Consider the following 20600-nt stretch of genomic DNA (forward strand, 5'->3'; position numbering starts at 1 on the left):
TTATACATTTCCACAGGTCTACACACAATCTACTTCAGCAACTGTAGTAGCCAAAAGTATTTGAGTTTTTCGCTTATTTTAAAAGCTATATACACTTATATTGAATATACTTGTTATAATGCATAGATAATATTTGCTTCAAAGTAGTAATGCACTCATCACATATGACTTAAAGATACACCATTAGGAAAACAGATAAATATACCCATGCAACCCCTTTTTGGAACAGTGAGGGGTGAACCTGACTATTTTTTGGAAGAGGATGGATCATCCTATGACCACAGCTTAATTCAGACCCACAACCAGCTTTAACTCAAAGCAGGGACTGGTTTTATGGTTGAATGGTATTACTACTTCTTGTAGTACTCAGGGAACAAAATAATCACAGTACTAAAATTATCTATTTTCCCCAGTGTTATAATTGGGAGATCTTGAAACACACAAGGTCATTCTTCAAGGCAGGGACCAAGTCTCTTGGACGTATGTTCCTAGGGTATTACACAATAAGTGCCAATTAATAAATAACAAAAAAATTACCATTATAAAATCAGTTTTACCACAGAGTTATGTCCCAAAAGCCTACCACATATATTTTGAGCTATTTCTTTGCTTGAATAGGGAGAAGATCCAGTTTATCCGAACTGAAGGGACCCCAGGGTTGGTGCGTCTCTCAAGTGATGCAGACCTTGTCATGTTGCTCAGGTATGGGACAACAGTCTTACAATATAAAGTCTCCTGTCATTGGGTATTATGGAGTGTTAATGGCAATAGGTAACCTAAAAATGTCTTTCCTTTATTCTTAAAGACATATTCATGTTGAAGATTTAGGATGCTGACTTAGTGATAGTTTGTTTCAGATTGTGTTTGTTATTCTTGAAATCTGTTTAATTCTATTTTTACTTTGCTGGTAAAGGAAGTGTTGGTGAAAGAAAAGTTGTACAGACTAATGAATGAATTGACACACTCAGAGAATGGAACAGAAGGTATCTAAATATAGTACACATAGTTTACCCTTCAGTGTAGAAGGGAAATCATTCTATATTTTCTTTCAAATATTTTTCCTCAAAATGTGCTTTGTTCCTATTTTTGATGCAAGACATTTCTTTGTTTTTAGAGTTTGGGTTTGGGAAATCAGATCAGAAAGTTGAAATTTGATCACTGGTACTCATGCCATCTTGATAGTCCTTCATAAAACTGAAAAATTTTATTTTTTCCCTTGATGTTAGACTAGCTTTGGTTTTAAATTTTAGAGTAGTGTAGAGGGAAAACTTTAGCTTTCAAAAGTCTTTCTTAGTTTTAGTATTACCCCTAAAATGTAAGCAAGCCAAATAAAAGTAATGCTTTGCTGTACCCAGTAATTGAGATACCTACTCCATAACCTCCATAGAGTTGAAAGGAATGGTATGCTGAACTATTCAAATAATGTTTTATTTATCCCTAAGTGCTAACAACCTGATTTCTGTTTTTCATGATGAGCTTGACCCTAACCATTTCTAACTCTCCACTTGATAGTTACCGTATCTATTCCCATATTTCTGACTACCCCCTTGATTTTTACCAGAAAGTTATTATCCTTTACCATGTAATTGAAGTGTAATTCAAAAGAATGTAATCACTCTCTGTAGAAACTTCACTAGACTATGAACAGGACCTGTTGCAGATGTGTTATGTGGTTGTGTATTTGAAAACTCATTCATATATAAAGAATAAGACTGCATTTCCCCTTGTTTGGTAAAATAACTATGTACTTGGAAGCTAAGGAGACTTTGGAGAAGTATAAAAACTTAATGTGTGGATAATAGTTCTGTAATCATTAGCATTTCTAGACTTTTACTTCCTCTGATCAAATGTGTTTATTATTTTAATAATAGTACACAAAAACCAATGTATTACATATGAAAGCTTAATAAAATATTTAAGGATTATTGAAAATGTTGGATTTTAATCATATCATCAGTTCTTTATATTTTATTCTCCTTTGTGTTAGAGTAATTTGAATTGGTGAATATAAACTCAAACAGGGTACTTGTTATATATGTAGCAAAAGACTTTTTGTCTTTTCTATATTTTGTCTATTTCTGTAAAAAGAAATTACTTCTGGTTTAAATGGACTTGATTGTCACTAATTTAAGTGAAAAATTTTCTATGTTATATAGGAAATGACTATTTAAAATTATTATAGTGGAAGATACTACAAATAAAAGCATAAAGAAAAGTAATAAACTGGAAGGGTATATTCACAATACATAAAGTAAAAATGTCATGAATACATAAAGAATGCCTTCAAATTAAGATAGCCTAAAAGGAAAAGTAGATAAAGGATTTCAAGGGCATTTCATAAACCTTGAATAATGACTAGCCATTAAATTCAAGGAAACATGCTAAAAATAAGAAAAAACAATTTAAAATAATGAGACATTGTTTCACACTATTTGGTAAAAATCAAAAAGTCTGATAATACCAAATGAGATAGAGGAGCCATAATATGGTTTGTACTTTGTGGGATTATATTTTCTACATCTTTGGAGTACAAATTGACGCTACCACGTATAGTTGAAACGGCATTTAAATAATAGTGACTAGGCAGATCTACTTTTATATATATATACTTTATTTATACAAGGAAATTATTTTTACATGTACAAAAGTTGACCTAAAATATGTTCATTGTACCAAGTAAATATTTCTCAAAAGAGGTATGGATAACTAAAGTATATGTTCATAGAATGGTCTACTATAAAGCAGGTGAAAGGAATAAATTATTTCCTTATGTATCTGCTTTGACATCAGAACTGTATTATTGAATAGAAACAATCTCAAGCATATGAGTATGCTTACATAACATTTATGTGATTTTTAACAACCTATAAACACTATATATTATTTATCTGTACACATATGTTATAAAATATAAATTTATGGAAGGAAGTATTCCTGTTAAATCATGAGAGAGGAGAATAAAAGGGACTTCATATATACATATGGATGACATCCACACTTACATAGATATATGGAGTCAGATATATGCAGATCTATTTATGTATCTATTTATTTATGAAAAAATGGTAATTAATATTTATTAATCCTAGGTGATGTACATCAAGTGTCTTATAGTCTCTCTTTTATGTATTAAACTTTTTATTTAAAGAAATTTATCTTTTGATATACATGATTTCTGATTATTGGTTATATTTATATATATTAAAGAATAAATGTTATGAACAGAAGTGTAGATGTCTGAGGAGTGCTGCTTTCTACTTGTTAACAAATTAAGCTATAGGTTACTATATCTTTGGGGTATCAACTATTCCATGAGACTTTCGCTTAGCAACTAATTTTAAATTTGTTATTCTGATAGTTATTGATTTATTGAAAAAGAGTGCTAAATATTTCAGGGCTTAATTTTGTATTAGAGGTAAGATTATTTACCACTGCTGTTTAAGTGACTTTGACTTATAGTCTAAAGGTACAATGGTAGCTTCAAATCATGTAGAATGTTTTTGCTGCAGTGGTCTTGCAGGGGTGTACATGTGGATGAAGAACCAGAGGAAGAATTACCAGGTTGTTATTGCACTGCTGTATCTGAAGGTTTCTCAACTCTAGTAGTAATGATACTTGGGGATAGATGAGTTCTGTTCTTCCTCCCTGCTTCTTCTTCTTTTCCTTTTTTTTTTTTTTTTCAGGGAATTATCCCTTGTATTATAGGATGTCCAGCAGCTCCTGACTTTTACCCACCAGATGCCAGTAGCACACCCTCCCTCTGTTAAAACAACCAAAACTGTGCTCAGCCATTAGCTTGGTTGAGAATCGTCTTTTCTTAAATCTTGGCAGGATTAAACTGTAGTGATTTCTAGTGAATGGTTTCTGAAAATGTAACAAGTTTTTAGGTTTGAATAAATTTGAGGAAAAATAAATATATTTCTGCTCTTTGGGCAAGATTATTTGTTTTAGCTTAGTCCTATCAGCAGTGATTTTCTTTACTATGATATTTAATGAAACATTTAGGATTCCAAGATCTCAGGTCTCTATTATCTTTTAGGAGTGTATTAGAGACCAAAATATTGATATGCAAGAGAAAAGATCAATTGAATAATCTAAAATCAAAATCTTCACATCTAAAAAAAAAATAGAATGCCAGAGTAAACAAGGGATCTAATTATTTAGCAGTTGTAATTATTTGGGAGATGTTTTATTTTACTTTACTCTTCATTCTCCAATTAAATCCAGAGTTCTTTGAAGGCTAAGACCTCGACAAATAGTCCTTGGAATGGAGATACTTTGTATATGTATCATGGGTTCTCAATCAACATTTTCTATTGTGTTTGAACCTTATTTCCAAATCTAAAACCTCAGGTACTGTTCTCAAACAAACATATACACTGAAACCCATATATTAAAATGGTAAAATAGAGATCATAGTGTCCAAAGTTAGTAGTGAAAAAGGAAAATAACTGTAGGTTTTACAAAAGTTATAACAGCCAGCTGTCTGTGCCAAGGATTACCTATGGGAGAAAGGAAGCAGGTGCCTCTTTGGCTAAGACATTTTGTTTGTTGTCTTCCCACAGTTTATTTGAAGAAGAGATAATGTCGTATGTGCCTCCACACGCCTTACTCCACCCCAGCTACTGTCAGTCTCCCCGCGGCTCCCCGGTGTCATCTCCCCAGAACTCACCAGGTAAGTCTACCTGCTGCTCACAGTGAATTCTCAGGAGTGAACCCTAAAGTCAGACCTCTCTCCTTCATAAAGCACAGGAAGGGAACACTTTGGATGCATCTTTAATGTTACCACAGGTGCATTGTTGCATGGTCTTTGCTGTCTCATAAAAGTGGCTTGTTTCCCTTGAGATTTCAGAAGAAAAATAGTGAATAGAAAGATAAATGTTAGTGGTATGGAATACTCAGGTTTAGAGTTTACTTTTTATTGTATTATTTAATTCCTAATATATTCTGGAAAATATTAGGGAACCAAATACTGTGTTAGTTTGCTGCATTTTAAAAAATGGTAGTTAGGAAACCATTTGATAGACAATAGAAATAATGTGTAATGTAACTCTCAAGAGATAATATAGAATTTACATTATTCAGTTTAACAACCTTGGATATATTCCCCTGCCAAGTTTATTAACTACTTTAAATGGGAAGAATAGTGATAGATGGACAGAAAGAACATATTGATAGATACACTCAAATTTGTTAAGTTACAACTCTTTTTGAAAGAGATAGTTATAAGTGAAGGTATGAGGGGGCAGATGAGTGGATGTCAATGAACAGTAGAAAATTCAGCTTAGCAAATAAGTGTTTTTTGAGGGTAAATAGGATGTTAACAGAATATCAGCTATATTTATCCTTACCATAGGCAATATATTATCTACACTGGAACAGCTGTTAGAATTTAAAGCTATCTCAGTAGAAATCTAAACTCCGTGTGTGTAACTAAAACTGCTGTATGTTTCTTCATTTATAACATGTGCTTTCACATACTGCTATGGTAATGAAGTGACAGCCTAATTGAATACTGTGAACAGAAAAAAGGTCTATTAATTTGTTCATTTAACACAGATTAATTGAGCATCTAACAATGTTCTGAGCACTAAATTAGACCCTGATACTACAACGATGACTAAGACAGTTTTTGCCTTTGAAGGATTAATTATGGAGCAGTGAGCCAATAATGGCTCTGTAAAGTTCTGTAGTTAGTCTTGTAATGAAGAGATGTATGGGGACATAAATGTGGGAACACTTGTCCCTCCAGGGATGAGGCTGGGGTGTTTGGGGAAAGATGGAAATAACAGGGTAAAATGGGGCCTGGAAGGGTGATGAATGGATTACCAGGCAGACCAGAGAGCGAAGGACATTCTAGTCAAAGTGGTAGTATAAGCTGTGCCACAGAAGCATGAAAACACAAAGACTCATAGTTCAGGGTAAATTAATACATACAAGTGAAGGAAAGTTCTCAAAGCTCAGATCGAAAGGTAGGCTATGGCCAGTTTGGTCATTGGAGTCTTACTCTGTAGTCTGTATGAAGCCACTGGGAATTTATAATAAGGAACACCAGTGATATCCTGTTTTCTGCAGATCAGATTGGTGGAAATAGGGACATGGATTAGATGACAAGATAGACTAGAGTCCGAGAAAAAAAGTTTTGGGTCTGCTGCATTATCCTGGAAGACATGATAAGAGGCTGCATGGTAGTGGAGATGGAGATAAGGGAATAAATTCAAGGGATATATAGGATGCTGAGTCCAGACAGGGAAGAGCCAGACAGATTTGAGGGTCCTTACTCCCTGACTACCAGGCAGATGTTAGCATCAACCGCTAGGAAAGGAAAAAGGTAAGGCTGGAGAGGAAAGGCCACATGAGCCTGGTTCGGACATGTTTTGTGAGGAATTTGGGGGCCATCAGAGAAATTCTGAAAGACAACCCTAAAAGACAGTCATGGGGCCAAGGGAGACTGCTAGCTGGGAACTCAGTGTCTTAATGTCAGCTGAAGCCCAGAGTGTAGATTAAAAGAACCAAGGAGGATGGTGACAAGAACCACCCCAATATCTAAGGGATAAGTCGAGGTGGAGAAGCAAGTGAAAGAAAGAGAACCAACAGATTTTGGAATACAGTTAGGAAGGCCTGTTCAAAGGAGCCAGTTTCCCAGGAGAACTGGTTAAGAGAATCAAGTGCTCAAAGTGTTCAGGAAGAGTGAGGTCTGAAAAGAGGGTACTGGATGTGAATATCATGAAGTTGAAAATGGTCAGTGCTGTGATGTAATAGGCTATAAATGGGATTGTGATGTGAACTGGATCGTGATACCCAATGTAAAATACAGGAGTGTAGAATATCTTTTCACAAAGAATGGAGATAGACCAAAAGCGAAATAGGGCAGACATTAGAAGAAGTGTAAAAGAAGGGATTTTAGGATAGGAGGTTGAGCCTGTGTGTACAGAGGTCACAGGATGTGATGGAAGGAAGGTGGTTTGTTGAATGAGGCAAAGCAGCAGCCATCAATGCAGCCCAGGCCCATGGGAAGGCAGAACACTGTAGGCAGAAGCACACAGATCAACTTGGGAACAAAGAGGCACCTGTTTTGATGAGACAGGATGAAGGAAACACATCTTTGGTAATACATGCAAGCTTAGAAGAGTAGGGGGAAACTGACGGGCATTCACAACAGGCCTTAGTCATTTGGTAATGGTGTGACTTTAGTCCATTTACTTTTCCTGAACTTGAATTCCTTTTCCTGTAAGATGGGCCTGGTAATAATCACCTCTCCTCCTGTGGTTATTTTTGGGAGAATAACTTGCATGGTGGCTTAAGCGTAACTATATAATAAACACTAATTTGATCCCTTTTTCCTTTCTCTCTGGAAATTTCATTCGGAGAAGTAGAGTTTGTTCATGCTTGGAACCATTTCATAACAAAGTATGTGCTCCTTTTCTTCCTGATCTAAGAGCTGGCTAATCTGATATTTAACACTATCTTGGTAAGAACCGGTGTGAGGTTTAAGATGAACTCTCCTTTATCCGGTGTTGTATGGGGAGGGAAAGGAAGTAGTGTGGATTCTTGCACATGCCAAGATTTTTCTGTGGCCCATCCTCCACTGGAAAGAATCAGCAGATTCTTTCTTTCCCAAGCCCTCCAAAGACACGTTCCTGATGCCTCGCTGAGCATTCTTCAAGACTGTGTGCACATTCTAAATGGTGACTAAGTTCATGTCTTCATTTAGCATCACAAATGCCCATGAGTAATTCACAGTGGTCATAAAATGCCTTCTGGAAACTTTTTAGAGTTAAACATTTTCCAAAGACATGTGTAATCCAAATATATCTAAATTGCTAGCAGTGTTCGTGGTGGTTTTAATTTTCAGGAAGAATTCTCTCCATATTTTTGGCCTAGTCTGTTTCGTGGGCTATGTTTGATCTTGGAATTGGGATGTACTGCCTGATATCAATGGACGTAACTCTTAACGAATTCCACATGGCAAAAGGGCAGGCCTTACTAGCCTCATTTCCCTTCTGGAGGAATCTTCTGTTTCTATGAATAAAATAACTTCTTCTACCAGTATTCCAGAAGGTTTTTTGAAAGCCACATTTCAAACATGTTTTTTATGTAGTCTGATCTGTCATCTTCTATGATTCTACCCTTTTTTGCGGTGTGGGACTAATATAAAAATTATGACAATAATAAATTTTGATGATCTTTGTTGAGAATGCCTAGAAACCTGGTAATCTTTCCACACTTTTTCCTCATTCCAAGCACATTTACATGACTTTTCAAGTACAGGAGAGAGGGGGGCTTTGGAAACTTTGACTTACTACTTCTTGCAACTGTTACAGTTCTCACCTAAAATTTGTCAAAATTTTGAAACGTGAAATTTTGTTATTCCAGGACTATTAGAATGGCAATTTCTACCTCAGCTATGCCAGGAGGAACAGATCTTTCCAAATACCATATGGTTTGGAATGCCAAATGTGGGACTCAGAACTTTATTTAAGTTCCACATTTCTAGGAATTTAAATGCAATAACACCTAATTTATCTAACATTGTTGGAGATGTAATCTCTTATGTGGATATTACAGGTAACCAAAGCTATGACTTTAACTACATGAGAGTTTGTTTAACCTACTATATGATGGAACCCTTTAACAAATACTTAATCTCCTTGCTTTCCCATATACAGCACTGAAAATATTTCATGGTTTAGGGAGGAGATCACTGTGCCAACAAATTATAGTACAGGGCTGTTTTTCATTGACTAGGACTGGACTACCTGGCAGCTAGGATCAGCATGAAGTCACTTCCATCAGGAGTATGGGAGACTGAGAGAGCCTGAAGAGCCCTGTGGGTCACTGATGAAGGTCGTCTTGAGCTGAGGGCATTATTTCTCCCGACTCATAAAGGGACTCCATAGGATTCTCATTTCCTCTATCTCTTCCTACAGTCAACAGCATCTTACCAGTTGCTTACCTCATCTCCTACTCTTTTCACCAACATTTTCTCTCCACTTCCCCTCCCTTGCTCCATCCTTTCTTCTTTCTTCCTCTTTTCCCAGATACTGTTTCTGTCAACTGAAAAGACTTGATTTTTTTGTTGTTGTTGTTGGTCTCCCTTGTCCTTAACCCTAGAGCCTTCAGGCTGCTTGTCATTGGCATGACCTTCAGCCCCCCCCCCCCTTTTTTTAAAGATTTATTTATTTTACATGAAAGTCACAATTACACAGAGAGAGAAGGAAAAGCAGAGAGAGGTCTTCCATATGCTAGTTCACTCCCCATTTGGCAGCAATGGCCGGAGCTGTGCCGATCCGAAGGCAGGAGCCAGGAGCCAGGAGCTTTTTCCGGTCTCCCAAGTGGGTACAGAGGTCCAAGGACTTGGGCCATCTTCCACTGCTTTCCCAGGCCATAGCAGAGAGCTGGATTGGAAGTGGATCAGCCAGGACTTGATCCAGTGCCCATGTGGGGTACCAGCACTGCAGGCCAAGGCGTTAATCCACTGTGCCACAGCACTGGCCCCAGCTTTTCCTTTTTAATAAGTTGTGTCATTGCCAAGACTTTTGCCAAGATCAGAGCATATGTTTTTGTTTTCAATAAATGAATTAGCAATCTCAAGAAGTGACCAGAGGGCCTTTTACTCCTGGAGAATTAAGAAAAACTGGAAGGACTTCAGTGCTTTGGGAGAGCTATTTAGGAGGTTTTTTTTTTTTTTTTTCTCCCCTTAATTTCCTGTGTTGAGCTTTGTCCCAAAAGATGGAGTATTCCAGAAATTATTTGATGGTTTGTTCTTATTCACTAACAAAGACTTTCTTTAGAAAAAAAAGCCATAGAGATTTATTTATTTTTGTGTGTTTGTTTACTTTTTGTTTTTCTAACTGCATCAGGAGAGTTGAAGGCTGTTAGCCATCCCAGGAAAAAAGCCTAGAGCCATATTGGATTACGGCAAGCTCCAACTCTTGTCCAGTGCAGAGCAAGTGCTGGTCGTGAAAGCAATATGGGCCTTAGGCTCATACTGGGACTCTTAAAGGCTCCTGTTGCCTAGGGGTTTGATGCTAACATTTTTCTTGTGTTATCTGAAATATTTTGTCTGCTAGAATTCTTTGGTTTGCATATGATTATGCAATTCTGTAACATTATATGGAAGTAATGTAACACCATCAGGAAGTTCTTTATGTCTATCTAGTAAAATGACAAAGAAAAAACCCTCAATATCCATTGCTGAATTTTCTCCTGCAAATATGTGTAATTAGCATAATGCTGACAATCTATGAAATCAGTCCGCATTTGATCACATACTAGATGTAACCCTGCCCTTTTGTATCTGATTTCCTTAAGACTGTAACGATCATAAAACAGTTGCCATCTCTGTAAGAGTACTATCTGCTAGACTTCACTTGCAGCTGTGGTTCTCATACAACTCGGTCAGCTCAATCTTGTAAGACCTTTTTAAATTTCCAGACTGGCAATTTGGCATTTGTAACTGGCATGTATTCATTTGACAAAGACCAATAGCATGATTTACTGCATTTTAAGTGATAGAATAATGTTTAAATGATTTGCCCATAATAGAACTATTAGCAATAGATTTTCTTGGACTTAACAATTTTTTGTCTCCAGTCTCTAATTTCATCCCTTTACCCTGAGTGTAAACAGACTCAGATCTAATTTTTATTGTGTCTGAATTGATATGAATGGAATGTTCATGGCATTTCCCACATCCTTTGAAGCATCTTGAGGTATGCAGCAATAATATACAAGGGAGCTTCAAAAAGTTTATGGGAAAATGGAATTAAAAGATAATGTGAATTTTCATTGAACTTTTGAATCCCCCTTGTATATGCTGTTTTTTAAGTGATCAACTCTTTTTTTTAAAAAAAAATTATTTATTTATTTGAAAGAGTTACAGAGAGAGGAAGAGACAGAGAGGTCTTCTATCTGCTGGTTCACTCCCCCACATAGCTACAACAGCCAGGGCTGGGCCAGGCTGAAGCCAGAAGCCTAGAGCCAGGAAGATTATCTGGTTCTTTCCCGTAGGTGCCAGGGGCCCAAGCACTTGGGCTGTCTTCTGCTGCTTTTTCTCAGACCATTAGCAAGGAGCTGGATCGGAAGTAGAGCAGTGGGGACTCAAACCAGTGCCCGTGTGGGATTCTGGAGTCACAGGCAGCAGCTTTACCCACTGTGCCACAACGCCAGCCCCAAAAGATCGACTCTCACTAAAAAAATGTTTTTTTGGGTCTTGAGAGATTTTCATTCAGTCCTTTGTTTTTTTTTTTTTTTTTTTTTCTTCTTCTTCTCTGTCTTCTCTGTGCTGTTGAGTCACTTTCTGAGCTGTGTGGGTTCACTGCACCTTCTCAGACGAGGGCACTAACAGCTTTGTTGTGCCACCCTGAGTGCAGCTGCACTGCGCCAGCCCACCTCTCATCTACCCAGGAGAGCAGCCTCTGCTCACGCAGCACAGGCTGCTGCATGTTCTACGCAATACCGTTCAAGTGCACAGAAAGCATTCACCCGGTATTATTCCCTGGATGCTGCCCACGTTTCACTGTTGAGCCTGACCTTCCTGGAAAGGAGGGATGATTCTCAACTGTGGCTGCACATTGGAAACATCTGGAGAGTAAGCACTTCTGCCTGGGTCCCACCCCCACAGCATCTGATGTCATGGGCCATGGGTGTGGCCTGGATGCTGGGATCTGTAAAAGCTTCCTGAATGATTCTCTTGTGCAGTGAAGATTCGGGACAACTGCTTACAACTGTCTTGTTGATTCTCAGGTCTTTTAAGGTCAAAATTATTTGTTTTTGTGATGGCATAACTCCTAGCTCTTTGCATAGAAGATTCATAACTATACAAATAGACCTCCAGACATATTAGTAATCAGTAGCCAATTTTGTAAAAGTTCATTCTTAAGACCTCAAGACATTTCCCTGTATCTTTAGTATTCAATTCTATGCAGATAGCTATAGCAGCTAGTACTTGCTTATATGTGGCTTTTCATGCTACAGGGACTGCACAAAGTGCCAATCACGCACTAGCTCATTTAATCCAGAAGTGTGGCCTGATCATTCCAGCTGTACTCCAATCTGTGTCTTCACATGCCTATAGTGCTTATAGCTCTCTTCGCCAGCTCTCTTCTCCAACCCAGGATGGGTAAAGCATCACATGACACTATCCACCAATGTCATAGCTCATACTGCTTTTAGCATCAGATACACCTGGCTCAAATCCCAAACAGGAAACAGCATCTTCATTTTCCTGGCTCTAAAAACAGTGTTCATGGTAATAATAATTTACACTTTAGACTTGTGAGGATTTCTCAAGGTCCCCTACATAAAGTGCATCCTTCCTAATAACAACAGACACTTAACAAATTATGGCTGTTTTTATTGTTTAAAAACTTTTTATTATCATCAGGGCTTCCCATTCCTCTTGCTTACTTATCTACGGTTACCAATGCTCATTTCACACTGTAAATGTTCCTCTGAGTCACCACACTCCAGTCTAGTCCTTATCCCCTCAGGCCTTGGTTGCTGCAACAACTCCTAATTCAGTCTCCACCCTCCTGTCTCTTTCTCTCTTTCCCACCATAAATCCATTCAACACACTCTGAAAATAATTTCTTAACTGAAACAGCACTTGTATGCTATTCTCTTGCACAGGAACCTACAGAAGCTTCTTGCTGTGTACATCATGCCCAAACTCCTCAGCTTGGTTTTTAAAATTTTTCTCATAATTTGGCTTCAACTTTTTTACTGCTGGCACTGTGTTTCCATGCTAGGTTAATGGGGCCACAATATTTCATGAACACCCATGCAATGCTTATTCTAGCTCCTCCTGCCCTTCCCCATACAGAACATAGATTCTCCTCCATTTGCAATTTTGATTTCCATTAAGTCTCCTCCCTAAGGTATTTTCCTCTTTTAAAAATTATTTTTATTTTTATTTGAAAGAAGGAAAGAGAGAGCTATCTTCCATCTGCTGGTTCACTCCCCAAATGTCTACAACAGCTGGGACTGGAGAAGTCCACCTGGATCTCCCATGAGGGTGGTAGGGACCCAGATACTTGAGATCTCACTTGCTACCTTGCAGGGTGTACATTAACAGAAAGCTGGAAATTGGAAACAGAGTTGAGACTCAACCCAGGTACCCAGATATGGAATGTGGATGTAGATATACCAAGTAGAGGTTTAACCACTGAACCAAATACCCACCCCTCCTTATACGTTTTCTGTATAATTAATATTACTTTCCCATAATGCAGACCTCAAATGCAGAGACCTGGCAGGGGGAGGGTCACCAGGCAGCTGGTGTCGTTGGAGGACTAGCAGCGTAGAGAGCTTGTGCTTGTCTAATGGAGCAGCTTCCACCATGTTCCCCAGGAAAGGCAAGCCAGCTGTTGCCAGATTTCCCAAATAGTTTTCAAGAGAAAATTCTGGACTTTTTTTTTCACTTGAACTCTCCTAATTTTTAAATGTTGGCAGGGCTTGTGCATTCAGCTTTGTAGTCAAGATGCCTGTGTTTCACATCAGAGTGTCAGTGTTTAATTCGTGGTTTTGGCTTCTAACTCCAGCTTCCTGTCAGTGCAGACCCTGGGAGGCAGCAGGTGATTGCTCAAGTACTTGGGTTCCTGCCATCCGTGTGGGAGACCTGGATTGTATTCCAGTTCCTGTCTCTGGCCATCGAAGGCATATGGGGAGTGACCAGTAGATGGGAAATATTCATTCATTCTCGTTCTCATTTTTTCTCTCTTTCTCTCCCTCCCTCCCTCTTAAATAAATGAACATTTTAATGTTGGCAGTTGATTATCAATCTTTTGAAAAGATTATAAGACAAAGAAAACAGATCTATAGGCCTGAACATAGCCCCAGGGCTATAGTTTTCTCCACTCTGCTTTATGATCATATACCATTAGTTTAGGACTTAATTATTTTCTTATTATTTGATATGTTTTATTTTCTGCCTCCCCAACCAGGATATCCAATTTGGCAACATTAGCTTGCTCACTTAGGGTGCCTCATGGCTGAACCACCTAATAGAGTATTAGGAATGAGTAGTAACCATTTAGTTGATTCATTTGTTGAAAGAAGTTTTAATTAACTTGCATGGTGTGTAGTGAAAGAAACTTCACACTTTTTGCTTTTAGATTCTTTTCTTGAGTGGAGAAATATTCGGTGGAAATGTCCAGTGTTTTGTCAAGGCTCTGTGACTCCCACATTCATCATTAGTTTTGCATCCCAGCTTGTTGCTTAATCATCTGGTGACACAAAACTAAATTTTTCCATGAGAAGAGGAGCAAAACTTCATTGCTTTTATATTTTGTTAATGATCCTTGTCGTTGACTAACACATAAATATATTTAGTTCACCATTATATATTCACAGTACTTGGCACATACTAAAAATGCAATAAATACTAGTATTATTTACTCTTTTGGGAACAATGAGACATATGCCTTCTGGAATTATAGCTGAATTTTGCTTTTTAACAAGATTGTTTTAGCCTGCAATGTAACATGTATATAATTACGTGCCTAAAATCATTCTTGGTGGTAGTACATACCTAAAAGGACTTTTTGTGGATTTTTTTTTTTGGTGAGAAATTTGAGTGATAGAAATTCAATATTTTTGCCTTATATACTACATATTTTTGCATTATAACTTCCTCTCTAATTTCCATGATATCATTTCAATAGCAAATAAGTTTCATTTCATTCCTAACTGTTTCCACTAGACATGAATAACTGTTTAACTCAGTGGACTGAAAAGGGAAACACATTTGAGAAAACACTTGGCATCACTGTACTATTTAAACAGGAGTTTTATTCTCCTCAAAGAAGACACCTCTTAAAACCCTGGTGAGGGTTTGTTATATCCTTCAACTTAGAGAAGGGAAAATGGCAGAAGATGTGATGACCATAAAGACAAAATGCAAATCCAGACTGTCTTCTTTTTGTGGTTTGCTGTAGGTACTCAGCGTGCCAACGCCCGTGCTCCAGCCCCTTACAAACGAGATTTTGAAGCCAAACTGAGGAACTTTTACAGAAAGTTAGAGACAAAAGGATATGGACAAGGCCCAGGGAAATTAAAGTAAGTTCAAAGTGATAACAACACAAACCACATGATTTAGCAAAGGTGGAAAGGTGGGACATGCAGTTGGAGATTTAGGAAATTCATTGTGACTTGGGATGACTAGCTTTTGTTTTGGTCTGCATAGTTATTTTGGCTTTTGTAAATTTCAGGATACTCTAAAACATAGTTCTGGAATTAAGCATGATTAAACCTAAGGTTTTTAAATAAGCCATGAAAGCACTGCTATTTTCCATGAAAAAATATAGGAAAAATAAAAAGCTAGTTTATGTTTTTTTCTCCTGATTTATACTATATTTATTAGGTATGAAGTGATCACCATGTCTTGTCTTGTATGTTACTGACCCCTGAGCTGCCTGGAGTGTAGGAATTGTGCTTACCTCTACTTGGTTCTGTGAAGCAAACTTCATTTGTCCAACCGTGTGGGCCATGCATGTTATTTTTGCCATTCTTTACCCACCTCCCTTCAGATGGGGAAATGGAAGCAGCATCATGTTGTTTGGCCTAGAATGTTCCATTGCTGCTAGCCTGCCCCCTCCCCACCGCCTCTGCCCTATCCTCAGTAGAGATCACGCCCCTGGCTGCCTGAGAGAGGGGACAGGGGCCAGGCCAGCAACAGCGGCATGTGACTCACTGCCCCATACGTGAGGGCTTGCGCCATTCAGTTCACTTTCAGCACCCTCAAAACACATGGACCTGTCCCAAACCCCATACTTCCCTGAGCTTTCCTTTTCTCGCACCTCACTTGGGAAGATCTGGGTGACCCAGGTTTCCTGTGTTCAGCCTTCCTCTCATTGCTTTGTCTGTTTACCTTCAGGCTGACTTGATATCAGTGGAGAAATGATTTGCATTGTCATCCTCAAACAAGTAGATTAATTTGCCACAAGCATCGTTCATTTTTGTCTGTCCCTCAGAGAATCTCAAGAATCACCCAATTTAAATATTCAATGAAGCACAGTGTAAGCTCCTCTGCTTTGGAGGACAATGAGGAGTTTTTTCCTCCTCCTTCTCAGTCTTCCCTCTGGGCCCTTCGTGATTGAATTCTTGTCTAAATGTATTCAGGCTGAAAACATTACCTCATAGGGTTGTTCCTTCTTTACTAACCCGAAGTTGTGTGTGTGTTGTTCTATGATAATTTTCCCTCTGGGATGAATGATTAGACCGTTCAGAAAGGACCCTTGAGTTGTTTTTACAGGCCATAGGTGGGGTGCCCTATTTACCAATGATTCTCTTACGTAACTTTTGCTAATGCTGTTAAGAGTTAAAAACAAATCTGTACTGTATGGCAGACAGCAGTAATATGAAGTAACTCCTCTGCTCGTCTAGCTAATTATAGTAAATGGTAATTACATGGCAAGTGCCAAATTCTAGAAAGATAAGGATTAGGAAATAATCTGTTTTTTCAAATTGTCTCTTTACAAACAGATTAATAATCCGCAGAGATCATCTATTAGAAGATGCTTTCAATCAGATTATGGGCTACTCCAGAAAAGACCTGCAGAGAAATAAGCTGTATGTTACCTTTGTCGGGGAGGAAGGGTGAGTAGAACAGAGAAGTGACACAGGGAACTAGGCTGTGGCCATGGCCGGATGTTTCTCCACGTCGTTGTGGTCGCCTGAAACAGGAAATCCTTCTGGCAGGAAGTGCTGTTCTCATAGCTTACACTTTTTAGATTTTTTTTTTAGGCTTCCTCTGGTTTTTAAATCATTTGACATAGAAATTCTTTGACAAAAACTCATAGCTGTAGATCATTTTGAGAGCCAAAGATTGGTTTGGTTATTTTTCTGTATGCATCTAAAAAGAAAGTGATTTAAAAGGGGAAAAACCAGGAATTGAGTTTCAGTATCTATAATCTTGTTTTCTGCCCTGGAGTGCTAAGTAGAGTGGGCTTCACTTGTTAGATAAATCTGTTTCAGAATCCTGAATTAGAATCCTCCTGTTCTACCAGGAAGCTTCCACAGCAGTAACTTTGTACCCTGGGTCTCACTGCTTTGCCTCCAGCTTTTCTCATGGTTTGGGAGGGCAGCACACTTACCAGTGTAACCACCTGTCATACACAGATGTGCCTGGCCTTTTGTAACTCTTCCGTGAGTATGCTTATCTGGGTAAGAGACAGGAGATGAAGGGGTGGAGACTCCTATACAGCCTTCGGCACCAGAGACATAACAGTTGTATCTCGCCTGAGAAGGTGCCAGCTCCCAGCGGCTGTCAAAGAGAATGTAAAAAATACCATCCAGTTGTCTCGACTATGGTCATGTCCTTGACTCTGTTGATTTAGATCCGTTTTTAAGGCTACCCCTTCTTTGTCATGCCCAGGAATAAGTGCATTTGATTAGGGAATCATGGTAGCATTTTCCAACAAAATTCAGCCATTCGATACACAGTTGATGAAAATGGAGACTCCAAAGTGGGAAATAACTTGTATATGCTAATGGAGCTAGAGAATAGCAAAGTCACGATTATAAATTAGGCCTTTGTCTCTCATTCAGTACTCTTGGATACAAGAAAAACTCCTAAACTCATGTTTATCTGAATTTTTTTCCTATCCTTGAACCTTTCCACCATTCTAGCTTCTGACTCATAACTTCTGCTCTGGTCACATACATTGCTGTATAATCTCCCAACTATGACTAGATTAAAGTAAAATATTATTTGGGAATACAATATGACATGACAAAATTTGGGCAGAAACTTGAGGCTTTAAGTTTATACATTCATGTGCGTAAATGAACTTCCAGCTTGTGTTAGTTGGCTTAAGGATGCAGGTGCGTGATTGGAAATGAAGGCAAATGTTGTTAGCTTAATCATAGGTATGCATGGGATTCCAAGTATTTCCTTACATAACCAGTCTGGTTTGGAGGAGAATACTTTTCCTCCTCCAGAACTCCAGCTGCCTTCTTTCATTATCGGACCACAGTGTGTTGAGATCTCAGAAATATAGGGGAGAATCTTCAAAAGCACTGATATAGTTTGAATAGAACAGATGCTTATCTTGCTTGGTTCATCCATGGTTCCCCAGAATTTAGACTGATGACATTGGTTTCTAGGAGGAGACCTGGCCTAAGTGGGGCTTGACATCTCTGTATTTGATTGCTACTGATGTCCAAATGCTTCCTGCCTGCATCATGTGTCTTCTTCCTGTGACCTCAGAGGGAAAACAAGGGAGAGGATGTTTTGGGGCGTGACCTGACTTATCAGAGACAGTCTCTTAAATCTATTACTCCCTGTGCATATGGCTCATTGAAGCTAGATTTCTAGACTCATGGCTTTGTCATGTCGGTATCATACATGTTGATTGTTAGAAAGAGGCTTTTCATCTATTGAGGCACTGAAAATACACATACTGTTTTGAAAGATTAAAACAGAACTCGCTGAAAAATAGAAACTTCAAAGCAGTATAAAATTAAGGAGTTATTTTAGTCTTTGCCACCTTCTCAAGCACATTGACTCTATCACATTAAAATAAGCTGTCATAGCTTTTCTTTTTGAATTATAATAAATACCCATAGTGAAAAGTTACTCAAACATGTTCATTGACTGGTAAAAAGTGGAAATGGAAGTTTTCTGTTACTTTCCATTCACCAGTTCTAATGCTCACAAAATGTATCATTTTTGTAAGTTGTTCATGTCTACAGCTAGTAATATGTATATGTTTAAGATTTTTATTTATTTGAAAAGTACAGATACAGAGAGAAAGAGTGAGAGAGAGAGGTCTTCCATCTGCTGGTTTACTCCCCAAATGGCCACAATGGCTGGCTCTGGGCCAGACTGAAGCCAAGAGCCAGGAACTTCTTACAGGTCTCCCACCTGGATGCAGTGGCTCAAGCACTTGGGCCTTCTGCTGCTGCTTTCCCAGGTGCATTAGTGGGGAGCTGGATTGGAAACAGAGCAGCCATGACTCAAACTGACGCCCATATAGGATTCTGGTACTGCGGGCAGAGGCTTAACCTTCTAAACCACAGCGCCAGCCCCATAATGTGTATTTAAAAACATATATGTCAGGCACTCAGATCCTGATTTCTAATATCATTCTTCAATAAAAAAAAAATCCAAGATTCCTTGGAAAAATGGATGATTCTAGGACTGGGGCAGGAGATATAAAGATGGAGCCTGGGGTATACTGTAGTGCCTACCAGAAAGTAAAGAAGTCCTCAAAAATCCCACAGTGATGGGGATATGTCACAAGGACATAAGACCCAACTGAAGAGCTCCCAGTGGCCAAAGCTGGAATAACGTGATCAACAAAAATAAACAAACAAAAAAAGTAAGATAGTATTGGTTTATAACCCAAAGTATAAAATAAATATGCTTACTTATGAAACACATGATTGAATAAATAAAGAAATAGAGTACCATAAAAAGCCTCTTGTTTAGAATATTTCCACATAATTCAGCATAACTCCCTACTCCTTAAGTGTGGGTTGTACACAGTGGCTTTCTTCCAAGCAGTTCAGTATGAAGAGGAAGAAGTAAGGTTGCAGTGGATAAAAACACTATCTCAGTCATGTGACCAAGTTTAACATTAGCAATCATAAGTCATGTTGGTAATATGTGCCCTTGATATGATATAATGGGAATGGCACTTACCTCTGTGGCCTTCCCTGCCAAATCTATAGCCCAATTTAACCATGAGAAAAACATCAGACAAATCACAACTGAGGGATGTTGTGCAAAATATGTGTACCAGTGTTCTTTAAAACCGTCATGCTATTAAAAAAAAAAATTCGAGGAGTCTGAGGAACTGTCAGAAAGGAAGACATAACAGTTCAACATAATGTAGCTTCCTGGATGGAACTGTGGAAAAGGGACCTTAGGTAAAAACTGAGGAATCCAGATGAAGTATGGATTTCACTTAATAATTATGTATCAATATTGGTCCATTAATTATAACAAATGTATTGTACTAGCATACAATGTGTATACTAGACATGTGAATAACATGTCAATAAAGAGGAAAACTGAATATGGGAGATGCAAGAACTCTGTACTCTTTACATACCTGTAACTCAAAAACTATTATGAAATAAAGTTTGTTAAAAGGAAACATGTAGTCAGGATTGTGGGAGGATCCTTGAATGACTTTTCTTATGACCTTGCTATCTGGTGAGTAGATGCCACCAGAGTACTTTTTCGTTTTCTTTTTTTGGCCTGTAGGATTTTTTTTTTTTTACTTAGAAACCTTTTATTTAAGGTATACAAACTTAATGCATTTCATATATACAAATTCATGAACATGGTGATTCTTCCCATCCTACCCTCCCTCCCGCCTGCACTCCCACCCTTCTTCCTCCTCCCTCTCCTATTCCCATTCTTATTTGTTACTAAGATCTATTTTCAATTAACTTTATATACATAAGATTAACCCTACACTAAGTAAAGAGTTCAACAAGGCTGGCACGGTGCCGCGCCTCAATAGGCTAATCCTCCACCTGCAGCGCCGGCACACTGGGTTCTAGTCCCGGTCGGGGCGCCGGATTCTGTCCCGGTTGCTCCTCTTCCAGTCCAGCTCTCTGCTGTCACCCGGGAGTGCACTGGAGGA

General features: G+C 38.4%; 1 protein-coding gene across 8 annotated transcripts in view; it reads left to right on the top strand.

Annotated features, from left to right (window-relative positions):
• HECW2 (HECT, C2 and WW domain containing E3 ubiquitin protein ligase 2) overlaps positions 1 to 20600 on the top strand; it is a 452881-nt gene that overhangs the window by 390261 nt on the left and 42020 nt on the right. For all 8 annotated transcript variants that reach the window (XM_089330142.1, XM_089330141.1, XM_051849332.3 and 5 more), the window contains 4 exons: positions 619 to 702; positions 4566 to 4675; positions 14940 to 15060; positions 16486 to 16599. In XM_089330142.1, the coding sequence (XP_089186268.1) occupies positions 619 to 702; positions 4566 to 4675; positions 14940 to 15060; positions 16486 to 16599 (429 nt within the window). The remainder of the gene's footprint in view (positions 1 to 618; positions 703 to 4565; positions 4676 to 14939; positions 15061 to 16485; positions 16600 to 20600) is intronic.

Source organism: Oryctolagus cuniculus, chromosome 3, assembly GCF_051225735.1.
Source record: "Oryctolagus cuniculus isolate XC-2025 breed Fujian yellow rabbit chromosome 3, ASM5122573v1, whole genome shotgun sequence".
In the NCBI taxonomy this organism is placed as follows: Eukaryota; Metazoa; Chordata; class Mammalia; order Lagomorpha; family Leporidae; genus Oryctolagus; species Oryctolagus cuniculus.